This window comes from Cavia porcellus, unplaced genomic scaffold (assembly GCF_034190915.1).
Source record: "Cavia porcellus strain 051 isolate PalLab524CR breed Dunkin Hartley unplaced genomic scaffold, mCavPor4.1 scaffold_16, whole genome shotgun sequence".
NCBI lineage: Eukaryota > Metazoa > Chordata > Mammalia > Rodentia > Caviidae > Cavia > Cavia porcellus.
Window position 1 is genome coordinate 41324131 of NW_026947499.1, and position 22352 is coordinate 41346482.

Below are 22352 nucleotides of genomic sequence, written 5' to 3' on the forward strand. Positions count from 1 at the left end.
TCAGTTGCAGAGGGGTAGGTCTTGTCTCCCAGCCCACATGCCTGTTAACTCACAGGAAGGATGAATTAGCTTCTTTGGCCTCCTAGGCCCCACATGGCTTGCACTGGCCCACAGAAAAGATAGATTGGCTTATTCCTCCTTCCAGGACCTGCATGGCTTCTGCCAACTCATGGGAAGAGCAAATTGGCCTGTTTGTCCTCCCAGACCTCACATGGCTTGCACTGGCTCATAGGAAGGATGAATTGGCTTCTTTTTACTCCTCCCAGCCTCAGCATGGCTTCCACTGACTTTGTTTGTTTATTTGTTTGTGACAGAGTCTCACTATATAGTTTAGGCTGGCCTTGAAATCACTGTGGAATCCAGGCTGGCCTCTAATTCAGAACAGTCTTTTGTCTCATTCCTGAGTGCTGAGATAGTAAGGTTTTCCACAATAAGTGAATGTAAGTCACAGACATGTGCCCCCATTCCCAGCTCTTGGTGGATTTCTCTTGCAAAGAATTTAGCAAGAACGTGCCAGGTGTGGTGTACACTCTTGTAATCCCAGCACTCAGGAGGCTGAAGCAGGATGATTGCTGTGAGTTTGAGGCCAGCCTGGGCTACATAGTAAGTTCTAGGCCAGCCTGAACTGCATAGTGAGACCCTGTCTCAAAAAGACCAAAAAAAAAAAAAAAAAAAAAATTAGCAATTACAACTGAACACAGAAGTGCTTATGCAGCCTCATTAAAAATGAAGTCACCTAGGGGCTGGGGATTTAGCTCAGCGGCATAAGTACCTGCCTTTGAATACGATCCCCCGTACTGATAAAAAGAAAAAAAAAAAAAAATGAAGTCACCTGATCCTTGCTGTGGAAGAAGCTGATCTCTTAACACAGGAGCCAAACATCATTTCCTTGTCTTTTAGAAGAGTGGGGTCTGATTTAAAGTATATAGAGGACCAGGCTGGGGATATAGCTCAGTAGCACAGTGCCTGCCTGGCAAGTGCAAAGTCATGAGTTTGATTCCTGTTACCAAAAAAACAAAAAGGGGGAGGGGAAGAAGGGAGAGAGAAAAGAAAACAAAATAAAAGCAAAGAAAGAGTATGCAGAAGATCTTAGAACTGACTCACTGTGGGGATTTCCTGCTGGGCTCCTGGGAATTGACCCTTCTGAACAACACAGTATTAATTAGCAAGACATACTATTAGTACTTGGCTAATTCCAGATCCTGTCCCAGTCTTAGTTTTCTCATCTGCAAGGTGCAGTTAATAGCACTTCATGTACTGAATGGTTTTGAGTATTCAGCACAGTGCCAAAGGCTTGTTACATGCCCAATGCATTGTAACTTACTTGAAATTAGGAGAGGAGTACATTTGCAGATGTATGGAACTTTTGCAAACAGTCTGTTTGCAGGATTTGCAAGTGAACTTTTAAAAAGTCTTTGAGCAGCTTAAGTACCGCCTTCTCATTGTGCTGGCACAGTTAATTCTATAGATGTATTCCAGTTGGTTTGTGGCCTACCCCCAACAGACTGTGGCTGCATGAGGGTGGGACAGTCATTTTATCCTGTGCAACCCAACGACATGGGACTGTGGTTGCCCCATAGCAGATGCACAATAAATACTTCATGGAGTAACAAAAGAATGAATGGGAAATTTTGTTAATTTTTTTCATATCCTTAGTAAACCATTTGTTCATATATTAGTTCCAGGCTGCATCTTGACTATAAACTTCTAATTGAAGGCCTGAATGAAATTTCAGGGAATAACCATTAGGCAAATGACTTTTTAGTTGCCATGAAAATCTCCGATTGCCCCCAGTTCCTGGTACGTGTTTACACTCCGTGATGTAACTGTATTAAGCCACCCTTATAAATGGCCCCCAGGCTCTGTAACCTAACCCCCAACCCTTGCTGTCCCATTTCACGCACTCCAGCCCCACTGAAGGACAGAAGTCTCGCAAACATGCCTTTTCTCAAGTCTCTGGCCTCTACACATCCTATTAGTCTGTGAAGTACCCACATATACACCATCCTCAGCTCCTGCAGGTTCTCGTTTCCACAGATGCTCCACAGATCTGTGAGCACCTAGAGATCAGCAACTGAGCCTTTTAGTTCTAGCTCACAGCGCCTTCCCCAGTGTAGGCAGTTCCCTCTCTCCACAAATGTTTAGTGAGTACTTACCTACTCACTGCCTGACAGGAGCAGTGAACAAAAGGACAGAAACCCTTGCCCTCATAGAACTAACATTCTAGAAGATAAAGGGTTCTTGAATGACTAAAGTAAAATGAATGAATGTTCCCTTATTTTGATCTTTGTGAATTTAATAGAATAGTTCATGTACACAATCTTTTTTTCTTTTATAGTTTTCTTTTACTTTTTCTCCTCCTTGTCCTCTTCTTCCTCCTCTTCCTTTTCGTTCTCTTCCTCCTCCTTCTCCTTCTCTCTCTTTCTCTCTTTTTTTTTTTCCAGCGCTCAGGATAGAAATGATTCCCAGACCTAGCACATGCTAGGTAGAGTGTTCTACCACTGATACAAGTTCATTTTTAAAAGAGAAAAAAGTAATTGTACCTCTCAATATTTATTATGTTTGAAATAGTTTAATAACTTAAAGAAAGTCATTGAAGTGTAGTTATTGTAAAGAGACCTGCTGATAAGATTTAGATTTAGATATAAATATCAACAATATCATTGTAAATCACATGCTTTTCAATATATCCTGCTCCACTGCTAAGTTTATTGGTAATCGGTTTGAACACTAAAAGTTAACATAAAGCAGGAAATTTGGCTTGTAAATTCTGTAGCTTTTGTTTCAGTCTAAAGGTATGGTTTGTCTCCACCAGAGGTCTCCCATATTTTACTGTTAATGTTTGAAGTACGCTGAATTCCCACAAGCTAATTAAAAATCAGACTTCTATGCCGGTAAGCATTCACTCTATGAACTAATTTCTGCCAAACAGCCATAAATGTGTCCCCTGGTATGAAATTTAGATGTTCCTTCCCATCAGAAAAGAGGCATGTGGTTTAGTCTAAACCTCTTAATTTGAGAGACAAGGAAACTGAGGCCCACACAAAAGGTCAGTGTCTTGGCAGAGACCCATGGCCTACAAGTGACCCAGCTGGGCTCCCAACTCAGGCCCCTCTCACTTACTCTCAGCTCACAGTGGTCCTCAGCAACCCCTGCTTGCTCCTGCTAAGTTCTGAGGGCAACTCCATGTGGGGAACTGTTCTGGTGCTTTACTAATATCTTTAGGTCTCCATAGCAACTCTCTGGGGAAGTACTATGATTATTACCCTATTCTCTTGGGCACTTTTCTTGTGAAGTACCATAAAGAGGAAATTCAATAGAAAGAGAAGATGTGTTCCTATCTCCAAGAATCCAGAGGAAGAAGAGAGAAATGTGCCCACGCAACACACATAGAGAAAACTCACAGGTCCTCTCTGCATCTCACTTCTTTGTCCCTGACCATATTCTGCGGATTCAGTGGTGGCTCTGTTTCTCAGGTGAAGAAACTGAGGCTCAGAAAGTTCACCCAAAACAGGGATGTACATGCTGCCTTTATCCCTGTAGCACAGGTCTGACACATAGACACCAAGCAAATAGAGGGTAGAGAGACTGTGGCCACATCCTGCAGAGGATCCCTAAGCAGAGAAATCCAGGACTAAGATGACCTTATAAAACTGGTCATGTCTTCATTCTCCCTTCCTTGGAAAATTCCCAGAGGCTCTTCTCAGCAGAACAGAGTGAGAATTTTCTGTCTTTTCCCGCATACCCAGAACAAGTGTAGGGCAGATCTCCCTGACTAGTCTATCCAGAGCTGGTTTGCTTGCAAAAGCTCTACTCTTTGTTCCCCTTATTCACACTGCACAAGTTCACAGATAGACAACTCCGTGAAAATGTTATTACCAGAAACAGGATCTGAATGAACAGCAATTCCAAGTAGAGCATGGCATATCCCCTTATCAGGGGACATACAGCCTGCCACCGCGGGCACAGATCTCATCTTGTAATGCAGTGGTGACCACACTTATCTCTATGCTTGCTCTCCCCAGAATGCCACATTTGCATAGTACATTGCATAATTTCCTCTCTGAAAATGGCCCTGTTTAGCATGAGTAAATAAAGTTACCTAACTCTGTGAGACAGTGAATGGAATACTTGAGATTTCCAAGAAAAGATTTGAATAGCTAAGCTCTTCTGTCACGCTAGACAAGCTAACACGGAATCAGCTTTAATACAGCTCCTTCCTTTCTGCTCCTCAATAATCTGCTAGGGATAAAGAAAGTCATCTTGGCCTTCAGAGCCTTTTGCAACTACCCAGCTCTGTATAGACTGGAGCAGTCAGAGGGATCTGCCCCCCACCTATTCTAGGCACATGGGAATAGACAGGGAAATTTTTCACTCTGTTCTCCAGAGAAGAGCCTCTGGGAATTTTCCAAGGAAGGGAGAATAAAGACATGACCAGTTTTGTAATGGTTTTGTGAAAAACCAGTCACTTCTTTACTAGCCGTCACATGTACATTCAGTTTAAGAGAAAGAAAGCTATAGAAACCCCTACTTATGGGTGCAGCTAGAGCTGAGCCAGGCTCTGCACACGTCAGCTGTAGGAATCTGGAACAAGCTACCTGGTTTCCCAGCCTCCAAATCCTGGTATGAGTATGGTACCCATCAGTGTCCCTCCTCCACTGAGTTATTGATCCCAAGCAATTTAATAGTCACTCATCTCATAGCAAATACTGAATGAACAGTTGGAGATTTACCTGACATTTTCTGCATAGTGAGCATTGATTTACTGTCCTTGCTGGCCATGGAATCCCCAGAGACATTCAGAGTCTTGGTGGATAATAAGTAGTATCCCTCAGGTCCAAACTTCCCATGCAAATTCTTGCTCTTCAAACTTGGGAACTAAATGGATTTTCATAGTGAGGGAATCTTGTAGTCATCAGTCAACGTGATATAAAGAAGTCATAAAATGAATAATAATTATGCACAGGTACTGTGGTATCATTGACCAGCCACCTTGAATTAAACATGCTGTTGTGACCTGTCTGAACTTCATAACAGTCCTAGGAAGTCCATTTTCCTCCAATGTGTTATTTGAACTCTTCAAAGCATACAACCAGGCTGAAAGAATTATATAGCAGTGAACACTCATGCCCACCCACATTCTGCCACTAATTTTGTACCATGCTTGTTTGTCCACATCTATTCTTGTGTCCATACATCAGGCCATCCTGGTTTTTTTAAATCCATTTCAAAGTAAATTGGAGACCTCATTTCCCATCTTTCTAAATACTCCAACGTGCGTATAATGAAGTAGAACTATAAACTCATTTTATTATCCCTGGCGCCTACCGATGAAGCATCTGAAATGAAGTCATGTATCCAGAGTCAAATCAGCTAAAAATCAGCCTATAGGCCTAGCTCCTAACTGTTCTCTGCACAGCCCCCTCACCCAGGGCTGCGCTTGTGGGTGGGAAGTAGGATCAGATGTGTTTGGGTAGTACACAGTTCTCTCAATGGTGTTTCAGCCAGTTATTCTTAGAGCTGAGGGCAGAGGTAGGTGGGAGAGGAGTGTCAGGCCCAGCACAGCAGTGAGAGTGCTGTCGCCTCAGTCATCTCAGCTGAGATCTTAACACCAAGCTTTAGATCAGTTTGTCTGCGTGACAGAATTTCAGCAGACAACCTACTCTCTGCATATCTAATTACTGCCCTCCTTTGCAAGGCCAAGAACAAATACCATCATGTTGTTTATTCTTAGAGGGGCCTGGCTTATAGGCCTGGTGGCAGAAATGTGACAGACCCACTCTCCATCCAGGAAAGATTGCACTCCGCACCTGCCCCTTGCCATGCTGGGAAGGAATGCTTAAGGGAGTGTCAAAGAAGACAAAGTAATTGATTGCTGCTTGCAGCAAATAACCCATAAGCTGTTGCTGAGTTGATGGAGAAATGGTTACTTAATTTTCTTTGAAGGATTGATTTAACTGTCAGGAGAAGCGGCTACCTAATTGAGTGTGCCAGGTCACACCCTCAGAACAGTCAGAGGGTTGGGGACCACATTTGGAATTCACTGAGGATCAGAAATGTCTGCTTATTATTCCCAGAAGACTATTGGCCTTTGGTAACGTAGAACTGACCAGGGCCTATTCCTAATCATCCCAGCTCTGTTGGGCAGCTTTTGAATCAACACAGGTTTCCTATAAAGAGCACTCATGTTAACTTCCAAGGAAACATGATGTGAGCAACTTTCTTACACCCCAGCGTGACTGTCCTTTTTATTCTGCAGTGAATTTGGGCATGTACCCTCACTCTGGCTTTCTGACTGATCTCATACCGCCTGTGCCTGCCTCTCCCCTCATCCCTTCCATCACTGATTGCGCCCAACCCTTCCATCACTGAGCTTCCCTTCCACTGCATTCTGTCACCAGGGGGCTGTGTGATGCTGGATTTCTAATTAGTGTCAGTGTATTCTTCTGTGCTACAAAGTACTGTCTGTGTCCCACTGAGGCTTGTCCCCAGAGTGTTAGAGAGTTCCAGAAGGCTGCTGTTAGTCTGCAGTCTGAAGGCTCCCCAAAGGCAGAGCTTCAGCTTGTCTAGGCTGGGGGAGCCCAAGGGGCAGCCAACACCTAGTGCAGCTGTTCTGCATGCGGGTAGAGAAACCCATAAGTGAAAGAGGCAGCATTTTCCAATTGCAGAAGGACCATGGACTCCACAGGAAAAGACCAAGTCCCCACAGAAGGGGAGAATTTGTAACAAGCACCCCAAAAGAACACAGGTAGCTACAGGTCCTCAGCCCCCAGGCCTACCTGTTGAAAATTGGTGTCATTTTGTTGTCCTCCACCAGGTCCATCCAGCATCCCACCCCATGCAACAGCCCAGCCTGGGTGCCCCTTGTCTGAAGGAAATAACAGTAGGCTTTCTCTCTGACCTCCTCCAGGGGACTAGAGCTCAGGTTTCCATCAGCTTCCTCAGGATATTGTGAAGGTCAGCTGTGCCTCAGGCTCCGCACCCCAGCCACATCCTTTGTGTGTGTTGACCTCTGCACATTGTGTTTTGTGAACCATAGATCTCTGGAGTCTGCTATACATAAGCAGCTAATAAAGGGTGGTTGTAACATTGATGGAACCACTGGGAACAGAGGTCCACTTTAGAAACTCAGCCCTGACCAGCTTTCAGTGTGTAACTTTAAAGAACCAAAGCCTTGAAGGGCACTGCATCTCCCACTCCATCAAAAATCAGTGATCCTTACAGTCTGTGGGTCCCTCCAGTTTTCGCTGGCTGTGTGTGGAGGCAGGGATATAAACTGAGTCTGCTGGATGGATACACAGAGGCCAGGACTCTCACTCACTTGCCTAGAAAACAGTTACAGGCCTTGCTGCTCTGCTGTCAGCTGGGAAGTTTAAATGCTGCCCCTGCTATCTGGGAACCCTCACTTACTTACCTTGCTCTCAGCCCCTCCTGACTTCTGATGAGCAATACCTGCCTGAAAGGCTGGTGCATGTGTACTATGTTGCTGATCTAGACTACCACTGTGGCCTAAAATTCAGAGTATCAGATTTCAAAGCCCTGGCACTCTGCTGGCCTCGAGATCCTGCTGTTAAGTATAAAGACTTCCTTGATTCTAAATGTAGTTGGAGCCACCAACCTGGAGAATTAAATTATGATATTGGCATTCATATTTTATTATGAAGGGATCGTTTAAATACAGGGAAAGTCAATCAGCCTTGTTTATTGCTCAGTAATGAGTGCAGCCTGGCAGAGGGAGGGAGCTGTGAAGAAGGTTGCTGCAGCCCAGGGGCTGGAAAGAGCAGCCAATTGAGAAGTCTGTGGCCTCAGAATGAAGCATCCTATGACATGCGCTTCTCTCCATCCCATCCCTGAATACTTCAGCTCCAGCCATGCTCTGGCTCCCTTCTGCAGTAAAAGAGAAAGGCAGGGTCCTGCCTCCTAGGGGCTTACTGTCTGAATGGGAGGCCGGCTTAACCAGTAAAGAGTGAGTGAAGAATTCTAGAATGGTGGGCACCGGGCTTGAGGGTGGGAGAGAAGACTCGGACTGAGAGTCAGTGACAGATGAAGGCTCAGGGGCTACGTCTCTGGATAAACCAAGAAACTATGTACCTTGCGTTCTGCATGACCTCAGAGGAGTTCTGAGAAACAGTGAAAAGCCATGATTCACTATCTCCCTTTGCAGACTCGCTTGGTCAGGAGCCTGCATTCAGAAAGCATGACTGTCCCTTGAGTTCAGGGTTGGGACTGGAGCCATGACTCCAGGAGGTCAGAGTTGCACCAAACATTTGACTTGTGCTGAGAAAACACTGTGGTTGCTTCTGACAGGGCCACCACAGCCTGTGTCTGCGACATGTGCTGGGCACTACTGACTCCACACTCCTCTTGAAACCCCTGGGCACTCTTCTGAGCTCTCTGGGCAAGCCTTCACTGGCTTCATTTACTATCAGTGAGGAATCTGAGGCTCAGCAAAGACAGTGAAGTACCCTGTGTTATTAATGGCAAACTTGGGATTAAATCTACTTACACATCTCTAAAGTCTAAGATGGTTTCAGCAGGCTAAGTTGCCCTGCTTCTGCACTTGGTGATACAGTAGTTCTCTCATGCTTTTTATTTGCTCCTTCTCACTCTCACCATCTTAAACTTCTACTGGGAAATAGCTGTAGTGGTTTCCCTTCCTCCCACTTAATCCTGCAGTCTTTTGAGCATCAAGAATACCCAGCCCTGTCCAGCCTTCTGAGAGGTGCTATGTAGCCTCTGTGGTGCTGAAAGGATTTTAAGTGGGACTGGAGGCAGTACTAAACTAAAATAAATCACCTTTGCAGTGTCCTCTTGCTGAATAATAAACTTCCTTCAAATGTTTATTCACAAATATATAATTTAGGGGCTGGGGATTTAGTTCAGGGGCACAAGTGCCTGCCTGGTCAGTGCAAGGTCGTGAGTTTGATCCCAGTACTAAAAAAAAAGAATGTATAATTTGCCCAGGACTCAATGAGACTCTGTGACCTGCATAGAGTCACCTGGGGGCTGATTAAGGGCTTGAGGCCTTGGTTTGTCTCCTCAGATGTCTTTGGTTATTGGGCTTCCCCACGGCATGGTGGATACATTCTAAGAGCATTACGTCCTTGCCTAGGAAATTGCCTCTGGTGCTGTTGGTCTAGGCAATAACAGAGGCCTCCCAGGTTCATCAGTGGTGTGAAGAGTGTCAAAAGTCATGTAAGAATAGCCTGTAGAGTGGGAAATACTGCCAGTGTCATCTTTAAAAAATATAATCCATGAGAAAACCCACTTCACTGCCCACTACTACATTCTGGTCACCACGGAGAAAGTTTAAGATAGGCAATAGTTTGTCTCAGTTTGTCTTTAGCTTTAGGCTTTCCCTTTTGATCAAGAGTAAGCTTTAGGTTATAACTTACTATTTTCTCTTTTATATGTCTTCACAATATATTAGTTAGTTTTCCATTGCTGTGAAAATACCTGAGCAAAACAACTTAAATGCGGAGAGGTATATTTCCATTCACAGTTTCAGAGGTTTCAGTCCATGGTTGACCATCTCCATTACTTTTTGGTCTGTAGTGAAGCAGAAACGTCATGGTGGAAGTCATGGCAGAGAAAAGCCATTCGCATCAGGCAGCCAGAAAGCAGAAGGAGAGAGAACTAGAGACAAAAGATATAGTCCCCAAGAACACACACTATAACTGACCTCTTAAGTTTCTAGGTCTTACCTTGTTTTTATCACCTCCCAGTAGTGTCATCAAACTTTGAATCTATCTGTGGATCACTCCACTGATGGCGTTAGAGCCCCTGTGATCCATTCATCTTTCAAAAGCCCACCTCTGAACATTGCTGGCTTGGAACCCAAGCCTTCAAAACATTAGTCTTTGTGGGATACTTCATATTTAAACTATAACACATAGTCACCTTATTGATTGTATGTAAATCTGGTTTTCCATTCATAATGATAGAAAGTTTCCTTTTGCACTAAGCTCCACTCTCTTCCTGGCTTGTTTGTTTTTTTGTTGGTTTGTCTTGCTTGTTTTGTTTTGAGACAGGATCTCACTGAATCATTAAGTTCCCCAGGTTGTGTTTAACTTGCTGTCCTCCTGCCTCAGCTTCCCGGAGCGCTAGTATTATAAGTGTTTGCCTGTAATTCAGATGGACGTTTCCTTCTTAAATGAGTTTATTTTGGTGAAACACAAAGGCTTAAAGAGAAAAATTCAACATAAGTTCCTCTTTGCTCCTTGAGATTTATTCTCATGTATGGATGTCAACAAGAGCATTCTTTCAGCCAATAGAGCACAAGGTTATAAACAACCTGATTATCCATCAGCTGGAGAGCTGTGAAATCATGTAGAGGTGGGAGATGATGGGCTATGAAAAGTTCCAAGAAGGTCCTTGTGCTTTGGCACTAGGATACATGGTTTAGTAGATAAACCCTGTACAGAACATGCGTGACATTTGTGAAAGAAAAGAGAGAGTAGAGGGTAGCTATGTGAGCACTTGGAAATGGGTAACAAGAACTCTGCAAGGTGGTTGTCTCTGGGGAGAGTGCCATGGAAGAGATTTATTGTCTACTGTAAAAAAAAATCATACTTTTTAAAATGGGGACATGTGCATTTCTAGTCAAAAAGATTGATGCCCTTATTATTTTCAAATGAACTAAAATGGCAAATCCTCTCTGATTGCCAAAGAATAAAACAAAAGACAGCACCTAGGAGGAGAGGGCCGTGCAAGGCTTCCCTGGATCAGAGTTGTGTTGGGAGATGTGAGGGGAAGGGTCATCCTGCTTGCTCCATCCAAGTTGGTTCCTCCCCAAAGCAGAGACCAGTCCAGCCCTGTCAAAGGGAGCCTGAGCCTCCCTTCTGGACCCTGAGCCTCTCAGCCTTATTCTTAGTGTGGGTACCTCATGCCTGGTGAGCACCGGGCCAGGAGCAGAAGGTGGGGTGGGGATTGAAATGGACAGCACAGCTCTCTGCTGTGTTAGAAACATACACAGCTGCACGCCTAGAATCCTGTCGGAGGCTTTCAGGCTATTGTTGTTGTTGACCTGGTTCTGTGATCATTCACTGCCTTCATGATCAGGCAGGGCCCACATGGCTGGCAGCTTGGCCCTAGCCTGTCCCCTTCTCAGCTGAGCCCCAGAAAGACCTAGAATGCCAGATGTAAAAAGACTCACTTTTTTCTTTATTTTTTTTAAGTATGCAAATAACATACCTGCTTTCCCTTTGGAAATTCAGAGCACTGCATATAAATTAAAATTTCCCTTGTACGTTGCTTTTCCTCTCAGCAGTGTATTCTTGAGACAGCCCTGTTAAACTACCTGGAGAGCCAGTTCATTCCTCGTCATGCCTATGCACTTTGGCATCTAAGGATGAACACATTTTTTTCAGGATCTCTCTGTTTGCTGAACATTTGAGCCTTACATGTGCAAATGCTGCTGCTCCCAACACCCCTGTGCACATCTCTTAGCCCACACCTCTGGACATTTTTCTTGGGAACATAACAATTGCCAGGTCATAGGATGTGAAACTTTCAGTTTTAATAAATAATGCTAATTTGCCCTTCAGAATGGCTGTGTTAATGTATTCTTTACCAGCAGCTTTTGAGAATGCCAGTTTCTCTGCATCCTCAGCAACACCTGATGTTATCAAACATTTTTACTTCTACCAGCCCCGTGGGTGGAAGATGGTATCTTGTTTTGATTTGGTTCCTGATTTCTCATGAGTCTGGACACCTTTCTTTGTGTGCTTATTGGCTGTTCTCATCCCCTCCTCCACGAATCCTTTACATTCACTTCTTTTTTTTTTTTTTTTTTTTTTTTGTCTTTTTCGTTTTTACTGGTACTGGGGATTGAACTCACGACTGCCTGCTTGCAAGGCAGGCACTTATGCCGCTGAGCTAAATCCCCAGCCCTTACATTCACTTCTTTATTCATCTTTTGCTACTTGGATCATAAAGTTATTCTCCTGATTGTCTTCTGATAATTTTCTGCAATATTTTTAGTAGAGTCCTAGGCCCCACTCCTCTAAGAAGAGGAGAAGAGAATTAGAAGATTCAGGGTACTGAGATCTAGAAAATAGCACAGATAGATGACCAAGAAGCCTTGTGCCACCTGTCACTCACACCGCCTACTCCTGGCAGTGAAACACTCCTCTAAATCAAGTAGGGAGGCTCCTTAGGCTGCCATGCACCTGGCAGAACTGTCTGCCACTAAGTCCCTCCCATACGTACCCACGTCCCTCTGGGACCTCAGTGTACTGCATGGCTCTGTCTGACTCTAAGCAAAATCCACACAAGCATATGTAATGGCTGCAGATGGAGGTTTTAAAGTATGTGCCTATTGGGTTCCACTCAGCAACTCTGTTCTGGGTGTGCCCCCACATACCCAGGATACCGTGGCCACCCAAACATGATCAGCCTGTCCCCATGGCTCCAGGCAGGAATGCCCCAGCCCATATGTGGGGCAACTGAGGGTCAAAAGGGTTCAGAAGTTCCCTAAAGTGACATCTGAGACATCCACAAGCCAGTCATCCAAAACCATCATTTCCTCAGTTTCCCTGAAGGACAGCTTTCTTGTGTAGTCAGTTAATGTCGCTGTATTTCTCCTGAACTGCCCCCACAGCTCACAGAGAACAGAGGTCCCTTCCTGGGCACCTTTCTGCTCATGGGTATGCTGTGTCTTAGTTTTCTTATGAAATCTCACCGAGTTCTCACAGGGCTTTGATGTCCCAGTGACATTTCTGAGAGCTGTTCCGCTTTGGGGTTTTGTCCTTCCTTTTTTGTTCTTTGTGGTGGAAGTGGTAGGGCTTTTTTCCCCTAAAGCCCCTTAAGCCAACTCGGCTTTGTGAGGGAGTCAGGTTATCTGACAAAAACCCATTTTTACCAGCTAACCGCCTGTCCCCAGCAAACCTCACTGCATCCAGTAAACCCCACTGTTGCCAACACGTGTGTTATGCTTTCCCAGTCTGACCCTCAGATGAGTTCTGCAGGTACCAGTCCAGGGGATAGCCAGGCTGCCCTATTGCTAGAGAAGGGAAAGAGGAGAGGAAAAGGAAGAAGAAAGGGAGAATAAGGAAGGAAAAGCGGCTACTGTTTTTGTTCTATTTTTTAAAAAAGACAAGATTCTTATTGAGAAAATTTTTAGTAAATAAAGACAATAAATCATACCTACCACAAAGAAAATGTTTCTTAGAATGAATAAGAAGGCTTTCATTTTTTGTAATACAGATGATTAGATATCCAGCGAAAGCCATCCAGCGAGGACTAAAATTTCAAGATAAAATACTTTTAAAGTTTTTAGCATCCTAAACTGGACTGTTGGGAATGGAAAGAAGATTCCACACAGGCCTGTTTGCCACTGGCATTTACTGCTGGGTAACTGGCCAGGTGTCACATGCTGGGAGAGGAAATGGAAACATGAGGCCTGTGGAATCCAGAAGGGTGAACTGGAAGCACCCACACAAAGCCAGAATCCCAGGCAGATGACCGCTCAGTGAACTGAACTGAGTTACAGGACAGTGCAAAGGGAGATATTCTCCTCTCACCTTTGAGTCAAGTGAAGTGTGAAGAGGCTGGGGCTTCAAAAACACCTAGCCTCAGCTCACCATGTGCGTTGCCGTCTGTGTTACCATCCTCCTCCGTTCAGTAAATCTGAGCCACATGTTTGTTTGAAGTGCTCTCACAGCACAGGTCTTACACTCGGGTGATGGATGTGTTCCACAACCTAATACCCTAATGCATGAGTGTAAATTTACTAAAACTCACACAATACACTTAAAGTGAGTGAATTTTGTGGTCTATAAATTTTGATAGAGCTATTAGGGAGAAAAAGACACCACCTTCCCATTCTTCTCAACAAAGACTTTTGTTAATATTTTGGCATATTGCTCTGTACCTATATTTTTTTACAGGGCTTTTTGTGCTGAGGTGAGAGGTATTTCTGGGCTTTGAACCCAGAGCCTCACAGATAGTAAGCAAATACTTTTTTAAAAACGTGTCAAACTCAGTATTAAATTTTTCATGTTTTTCCAGTTGAACTTATAATGTCTTCTATTATCATACTTTTCTGTAAATATGCTTTCTTTTGTTTTGCGGTATTGGGGCTCAAACCTAGGGCCTTATGAATACTAAGCTAGTACTCATGGAGCTATACCTCCAGCCCCCATGTAAGTCTGGTTTTTAAGTTGAGGCTTTTTAATGTGTATTTCAAAACTATATCTTGAATATTTTCTTACTGTAAAATATTTGAAATCGGGGCTGGGGATTTAGCTCAGTGGCATAAGCGCCTGCCTTGCAAGCAGGCAGTCGTGAGTTCGATCCCTGGTACCGATTAAAAAAAATAAAACATAAAACAGTTGAAATCAACAAAATGGTACATGAAACAAAAATGAAAATTTTCCCATTAAAATTTCTCACACACATGCTCACACCCTCACTTCTCACTTTCCTCCCCCCAGATAACCCTATTAACAGTTCATTAAACAGAAATTTTACATAGATATATACTTTTTCATCTGATGAGAAATATCATATGTAATTTGTCCCCTATTTGGGGACATTTTGAGTGTTTAAACATTTTTGCATGTTTAAAGTACACTTCCATTAGAGACAGCTCAAAGTAGACTGTAGTTGTGATGATCCTTTGTTACTTCAAAATCATCAAGAGCAGGTACGGAACAAGACATCAAATTTGGGGGTAACTTTCAAGTAAGGGAGGCACCTAGCATATACCCAAGGACCTTCTACACCCAAGATTCAATGGTAAATGTTTGTCCTGTATGTTTTCATTTATTGTACCAAATGTTGCAAGACAAGAGACATTTCACAGAAGGAAAACCAGGATTGAGAGAGGCCAAATGCCTGGCCCAGGATCATATACCATGTAGTACAGACATTGGCTCTGAGTTGTCAGACACTGAAGTGGGGAATTGGTGATGCTGTTACAGAGACTTTCCTGACATCACTTAATTCCTTAATTGACTTGAACACCATACCTGTAAACTGCCATTGGTCAATGTGAGCCCTGGAATATTCCTGGGATTCCTGGCTATTGGTTTGTTGTCGTTGTTGTCATTTATCTGCTGGAGATCAAACCCAGAACTTGGTGCGTGCAAGGCAAATACTCTATCACACTAAACTATACTGCCAGCCCCAACTAATAGTCATCTTTAAGGTACAATTTAGGACCTTGTATCTAGTAAACATTTGCCTAATAAGCTCTATTCTTTAGATCCGTCATAACAAATAGTGCTCTGAGGGAATGTGCATTACTTCCATTCTTCAGCATAGGATTCTGAGGGCCAGAGAACTAAAGATACTGTCCAGCAAAACTGGCTGAAAAGGGACACAGATGATTTCCATGTAACTCTAAGTCCAGGCACCAACCTCTGAGCTCTGTTTCCCAGCAGAACAAGGGGCAGCTGTAGAGTCCTCATGAAGCTGGCTGGCCAGACTGGGCTTCATCTGACTTTTGTTCCCTTTTCCCAGATAACAGTGACCTGATTGCATGCACAGTGATCACCAAGGATGGTGGCATGGTCCAGCGATTCCTGGCTGTTGATATTTACCAGATGAGTCTGGTAGAACCTGATGTGTCCCGGCTTGGCTGGGGAGTAGTCAAGTTTGCAGGCCTTCTCCAGGTAAGATAGCCAAGATCTCTTAAATCTCTTTTCAGTCAGTTATGCAAACATATATACCTACTTATTATCATTTAAATCTAGTTCTATTTTTTAATTTTATTTTTATTAGTACATGTTTGAAATGCATTACATTCATCATGAGGAGTTGGTGCATATATATAACACATCTTAATTCTTTTTTCTTTCCCTCTTTTCCATCCCCCTCCATTTCTAATAATAAGAAATATATGAATAAATTGCCACTGAAAAAAAGCCTAAACCATAGCTAGGCATGCTGACACATGCTGTAATCTCAGCTATTCAGAAAGTTGAAGCAGGAGGATTGCAAGTGTGAGGCCAGTGTGGACAATTTAGACCCTGTCTCAAAAAAGGAATGTAGACTGGATATAAACCTCAGTATTTGAGAGTTTGTCTAGGATATACAAGGCCCTGGATTCAGCCCCCAACCCTGAAAAAAAGGTCAGCTTTCACCAAAATCCTCAATCCTTACACCTCCTTTCCTCTATAAAACGTAACTTCCAGTGCTGAGGCAGGAGGACCCCTGCAAGTTTAAGGCCAGTCTGAACTACATAGCAGGGCCCTGTCTCAAAAGGGAAACTGGCTGGGATATAGCTCAGCGGCATGAGTGCCTGCCTGTCAAGCATAAGGTTGTGAGTTTGATCCCCAGTACTGAAAAGTAGAGAAAACGAAAGAGAGAGGAGAGGAGGGGAGAGCAAAAGGGAAGGAGAGAGAAAGACAGAGAGAGACTCCATTACCAGGCTGATCTTTTAGATCTGCTTCTCTGCCAAATATGTATAGAATTATAATTACATATACTGTAGTTTTAAGTTGTATACAGTCATCCCCCTATATCTACAGATTCCACATCTGCAGAGTCAGCTAACTATAGATCAAAATCTTTGAAATAAAATTGAACCTGTACTGAATATGCAGACTTTTTTTCCTTAACATTATTATTTTCTAAATAATATTTATATCGCATTTTTGGTGTATTAGACATTTTAAGTGCTGCACAAGGTGGTGCATACCTATAATCCCAGTTACTGAAGGCACTGATGCAGGAGGATCATGAGTCCAAGGCCTGCCTGGGTAGCATAGTGATACGTACCATATTTGAAAATAAAAAGTGACTGGAGATGTAGCTCAGCGCTCCCTGGGTTCAGTCCCCAGTACTTCAATAAAATAAAATAAAAGGTATTATAAATAATCTAGAGGTGATTTAAAGTTTAAGATAGTAAGTGCATAGGTTATATGCAAATACTGTGCCATTTTATATAAAAGACTTGGACATATGCAGATTCTGGTATCTTGGGGGGTGGTGAAATACTCTTCTTTGGATACCAAGGATGACTATACATATAGTTGAGAATGTGTGTGCACCTTTTATGGTATCACACTTTCTAAGCCTTGCTTTCCTTCACTCACTAGAATGCCTTGGAAAGCTAACCACATCAGTACATGCCCACTGCTGGAATGACTGTACCAAAGCCTGTTTGACCAGAGCCCCATTGACTGTTCCCAACCTTTTATTTTTCCATACAGTCCTGCAGCAAATGAAATTGTTCTTACTTCCTTATGTGCTTGGGCAGGATTTCCCTAGGCAGTTAATCAAGCAACTGGGATGTGCCTATTTTAAGTGTTAACAAATACTGCCAATTTACTCTCTATAATGATTTATAAGAATTCCCTTCTTCTTACCCCCTCACCAATAAAGAAAAGCTTTGAATTGCTAAACACCAGATTGGAGCTTGGGACTTTTTAATGTTTATTAAATGATGCTTGACAAATTCCAACCAGGTGGTGAATGAAACAAAGAACCAGAAGGGTAGAGAAGTCCCGTCCACTCCGTATCTCTGCCATACCCGTGGTCCCTGAATTCTTTTCAAGCTTGTCCTAGCCTGGGGCTTGGCATACTTTGAAGTCATCTGTTTCCTCGCTGTGTAGTTCTGGATTCTGATCCTCCTCTGCCTTTCTGCAGCATGCCCGGCTGTCCAGGTCTTGCTATCTGTGAAAACCACCCACATGATTTGAAGATTCTAAAGCAGCCTCTTCCCTGCTCTCTTCTTTGTCAGGATCTTCCTGTTTAATGGTATCTTTTCAGAGGGCAAAGAGAAGCAACTTTAGGATCTTTCATTTAAAGAAAGACTCCCATGCATGACATTGTCCATTAGGAGACCTACATTTCTTATTTGTCTAGGCTTATGATTAATTTTCTTTAGAATTTAGTGTCAGGAAAGTGTTTAGTGTCCCTCAGAGGATTAATAGATGTCGTCTGTCAGACAATAAAAGCCACATAAACCTTTCTCTCTTGTTTGGTCATATTCCAATAGCTACTTTTTTCAGTTGTTACTGTGCACCACATTCCTGCTGTAAATGCCTAATAACCTCGTTTAGCTCTCACAGCCATGTTCCGATGTAGGCGTTGTTTCCAGAGAACCAGTGCCATTTGCCATGTCTAAGGACCACAACCATCTTGCTTTCTAAGCCTTCTTCAACATTTTCCCCACTTCTTGTAGTCTTTTTGAACTTTCTGTCTATCTCTTGTCTATTGCTTTTATCTCACATCACCTTGAACCTTTGTGGGAGCTGGATTCTCTCTACAGAATCCATTCTGAGATTTTTTTTTATTAGACTTGCTCATGTCAGTGTCATCTGTATTTTTCACATGAAGTTTTTTTTTATTAAGTTTTTTGGTACAGTTTAGATATATATAATGATCGTATTCATCATTCCATTCATTTGCACCTATACATGTCTATCTTGACTCTTTTTTTCCCATTCCCCTCCCCTTCCTTCAAGCCCTCCTCCCCTCTTTATTTACAAAGCTTTGTTTCGGTTTTATTCTTCTTTTCTCATTTTCTTTTTCCTTTCTTCCTCCATCCCCTCAAGTCCCCTTTCCTTTTGGACAGTTTCTTCCTATTTCATAATATCTATTACACATATTTGTTCTTAGCTACACTTTCAGTTTCTCATACCAGAGAGACAGTACTATATATATATATATATATATATATATATATACACGCACACACACACACATATGTGTGTGTGTGTCTGTCCGATTTATTTCACTTAATAGTATGGTAAGGTCTGTCCACTTACATATGAATGTGTCACTTATTTTTTAACTGAGTAGTATTCCATTTTATAAAAACTACATCTTTTTTAATCCATTTATTCGTTGACGGGAATTTGGGCTGTTTCCAAGATTCAGCTATTAAATAACTGTGCTGCTATAAACATGGGTGTGGATATATCACTGTGGTATAATGCTTTTAATTCTCTTGGGAAGATACCAAGCAGGGGAATAGCTGGGTCAAATGGGACCTCATCGCTGATCATTTGAGGAATGCAAATTAAAACAGTGCTAAGATTCCATCTTGCTTCAGAAAGAATGTCTATTGTCAAGAAATCAACCAATCACAAATGCTGACAGGGCTGTGGAGATGAAGGAATCTTTCTCCACTGTTGGTGAGAATGTATACTAGTGCAACCACTGTGGAAATTAATATGGAGATTCCTCAAAGTCTAGGGCTAGAGGACTGATTTGACCCAGCTATTCTTGTACTTAGTATCTTCCCAGCAGCTTTCTTAAAATCTCTTCTCTCCTTGTCCCTTTCCTTTAGTGTTTTCCTAGAAGTTCCTTAGAGACATCCAAAAAGCTGCCAGCAATACCATATTCTTAAGAGAAACAAGTGATTGTATCTAAGATCATCCCAGATGGTGATAGGAATTTTTGGTTCATCATATCTGGCTTCTCAGTAGTGAGAATTGGAGTTTGCCTATTGAGTTATCAGCAGCCACTTGAAGAAGCTGATGTTGCCTTTTATTTACCAAGTCCTCATGGAAAGGACCCAGCTGCCATAACTCACACTGACACCTTTTGAGTGTTTCTGCTTCCCACCCAATCTTCTCCCACTGAACCTGGGCTTTTCTGCCAGTTGTTCTAGATGAGACACAGATGTTACAGCTCCTGAGCATCTGCCCCCTGCCAAGCCTAACAAGTACCTTGCCTTTGCCTCATCTCTGTGCAGGACATGCAGGTGACTGGTGTGGAGGACGACAGCCGTGCCCTGAACATCACCATCCACAAACCTGCGTCCAGCCCCCATTCCAAGCCCTTCCCCATTCTCCAGGCCACCTTCGTCTTCTCAGACCACATCCGCTGCATCATCGCCAAGCAGCGCCTGGCCAAGGGCCGCATCCAGGCCAGGCGCATGAAGATGCAGAGGATAGCTGGTGAGTGGCTGGCGCGGGCAGGTGTCCCCTAGGCGCTCAGCGCAGGACCAGCCACAGGGCTGGCAGCATGCGTCTCACTAACCAGAGAGCCCTGGGCTCCTCTACGTGGGTGCCTTAGGATTCACTGTGATTTGTGCAGGAATGGAGAATTGACTGGGAACTTCCTGCTTTCTAAGTGTTGTGTTTCTGGAGAGTTTTTAGGGCTGTGTGGAAGAGGAGGAAAGCCCTCCATAGCAGGCAAGAGGATAGGAAGCACCTGGCAAAGTGAGACAGCTGTTCTCCCTCCACACTGAAATTCTCAAACTCCAAGCCAGCCTGAGAATGTCACATGCATTTACATACACCTTACAGAGTGCGGGTAACAGTTATGGCTATAGAATGCCTTGACAATTCTGTACTACCTTTGATTCTGAAACAACATTAAGGCTTTTAGGGCCTCTTCTGCCCATTTTTTGGAGGCGAAAACTGAGGCTATGTGACTTGCTAGAATCACACAGAGAGCAGAACCCAGGTATACAACTTGTTGCCCTGAAGCTCAACCCTCCCTTCTCCCTTTCCCAGCTATTTGGAAAGGCAGCTCTGCTGGGTAAGGGGCAATGACTCAATAGTGAATCCAAAAGTCATTTTCTTGTTTTTAATCTTCTTGTTTGTTTTTATTGAATTTTTACTTTCATTGGTACATAATTGCAGTACATACTGATTACATTCCTCATGAAGAGTCAGTACATGTATATAACACATCTTAAATCTATATGTAACCCCTTCCCATCCCTTCATTTAGTATTTCATAGAGTTGTCATGGTGTTTTGTTTTGTTTTATTTTGTTTTGTTTTGTTTTTGAGACAGGGTCTCAATCTGCAATTCTGGCTGGCCTTGAACTCACTTTGCAGCCCAGACTGGTCTTGAACTTGCAGCAGTCTTCCTGCCTCAGCCTCCTCCATTATAGGCATATGCCTGTACCCACAGCTGAGATGGATTTTTGAAGAAGCTTTCATAGTAAAGGCTCAGAAATAAGGGCCCTCAGCTTATCTTACCAGGACAGAGTTAAAGCTGAGGCAGTGTGTATATGTGTACATTTTGTCAATCAGAAAATTATAAATGACCTTTTCTTTTTTTTTGTCTTTTTGACACAGAGTCTTTCTATGCAGTTCAGGCTGGCCTTGAGCTCACTTTGTAGCCTAGGCTGGTTTCGAACGTGCAAGGATGCTTCTGCCTCAGCCTCCCGAGTGCTGGGATTACAGGCATGAGCCACCACACCCAGCTAAATGGCCTTTTTCAAGATTCCCTGCACCTTTAGTTCAGGCAGCAATGGTTATTCTGCTGTGGCTGCTCAGAGGATTTCCCCGCAAGGCAAGGAGGGGCGCTCTCTCATGGATAACCTAAAAATAACCACCTGCAGGGCAGTGTGGACAGTTCTGATTCGGTGATTTAGTGTGCATGCCACGCTGATTTGCACCAGGCTATATCCCATGTAGTTCCCCCATCTTATTTCTCATTTAGCTGAAACTTGGCCTGCAAAATCATTACAGAAGCATTTTGTAATGTGCAAAGTGACTTAAATCATTCAGTCCTTTCTTTTAAGATTTATTTTCAGGTTTTTTTTTTAATGTAAAGCAGTTTCTCATAGCTGGCGTGAAGGCAAAATATTTCACTTGGAAATTGAGAATTATGCTGTAAAGTGGCTGTTAGAACTAACGCCTTGGGTATTTCTTAAATTGATTTTAAAAAGCCCCTCTGAACTAATATATCATGAGATTTGTTTATGGAAAGGAGGATAGCAGCTGTGATAGATACACATTCACAAATATACATTGTGTATATTTTTTTTCTCACACGTTTCCCATGTACATATATAGTTGGCTGTCCATTTCTGTGGGTTCTAATCTCTTTGGATTCAGCCAACCAGGGGTGAAATATTGGGGGGAAATGTGTCTGTACTGCACATGCACAGATTTTGTGTGTCATTATTCCCTAAATAAGCCAATATAACAATTACTTACATAGCATTTACATCATATTGAGTATAAGTCATCTAGAGATGATGTGAAGTGTGTGGGAGGATGTTTATAGGTTACATGCAAATACCAGACCATCTTACATACAGAATTTGGGCACTTACAGATTTTGGTGTCCTTCAGAGGTTCTGCAATCAATCCCCTGCAGATATGAGGGTCATTTATATATATGTATATAATTTTTCAGGGCAGAATTACCTCTACATGCTTTGGAGTCTGACACCCCAAAGCACTAAACCCCACTAAAAGCTAAGCCATTGGCAAGAGTCCTCTATACATGGAACCCAAGATTTCAAGATATAAATTGGCCTATCATCCATTCTGCTTGAAGTGCCAGGCCTAGAAACCTCTCCCCTTGGTCTCAACCTTGGCCTGAATCCCTCATTAGACAGCGGTCTGTTTCATGTTCTGAGCCTCAGTGGGATCTTCAGCGTCCTACTGCCCCAGATCAAGGCTATCTGCTTGGCATCTCCCAGGTACC

General features: G+C 43.1%; 1 protein-coding gene across 3 annotated transcripts in view; it reads left to right on the forward strand.

Moving 5' to 3' along the window:
• Window positions 1-22352, forward strand: part of Clec16a (C-type lectin domain containing 16A) — a 216670-nt gene that overhangs the window by 145629 nt on the left and 48689 nt on the right. For all 3 annotated transcript variants that reach the window (XM_005007496.4, XM_063226539.1, XM_005007494.4), the window contains exons 19-20: window positions 15466-15617; window positions 19652-19856. In XM_005007496.4, coding sequence (XP_005007553.1) covers window positions 15466-15617; window positions 19652-19856 — 357 coding nt within the window. The remainder of the gene's footprint in view (window positions 1-15465; window positions 15618-19651; window positions 19857-22352) is intronic.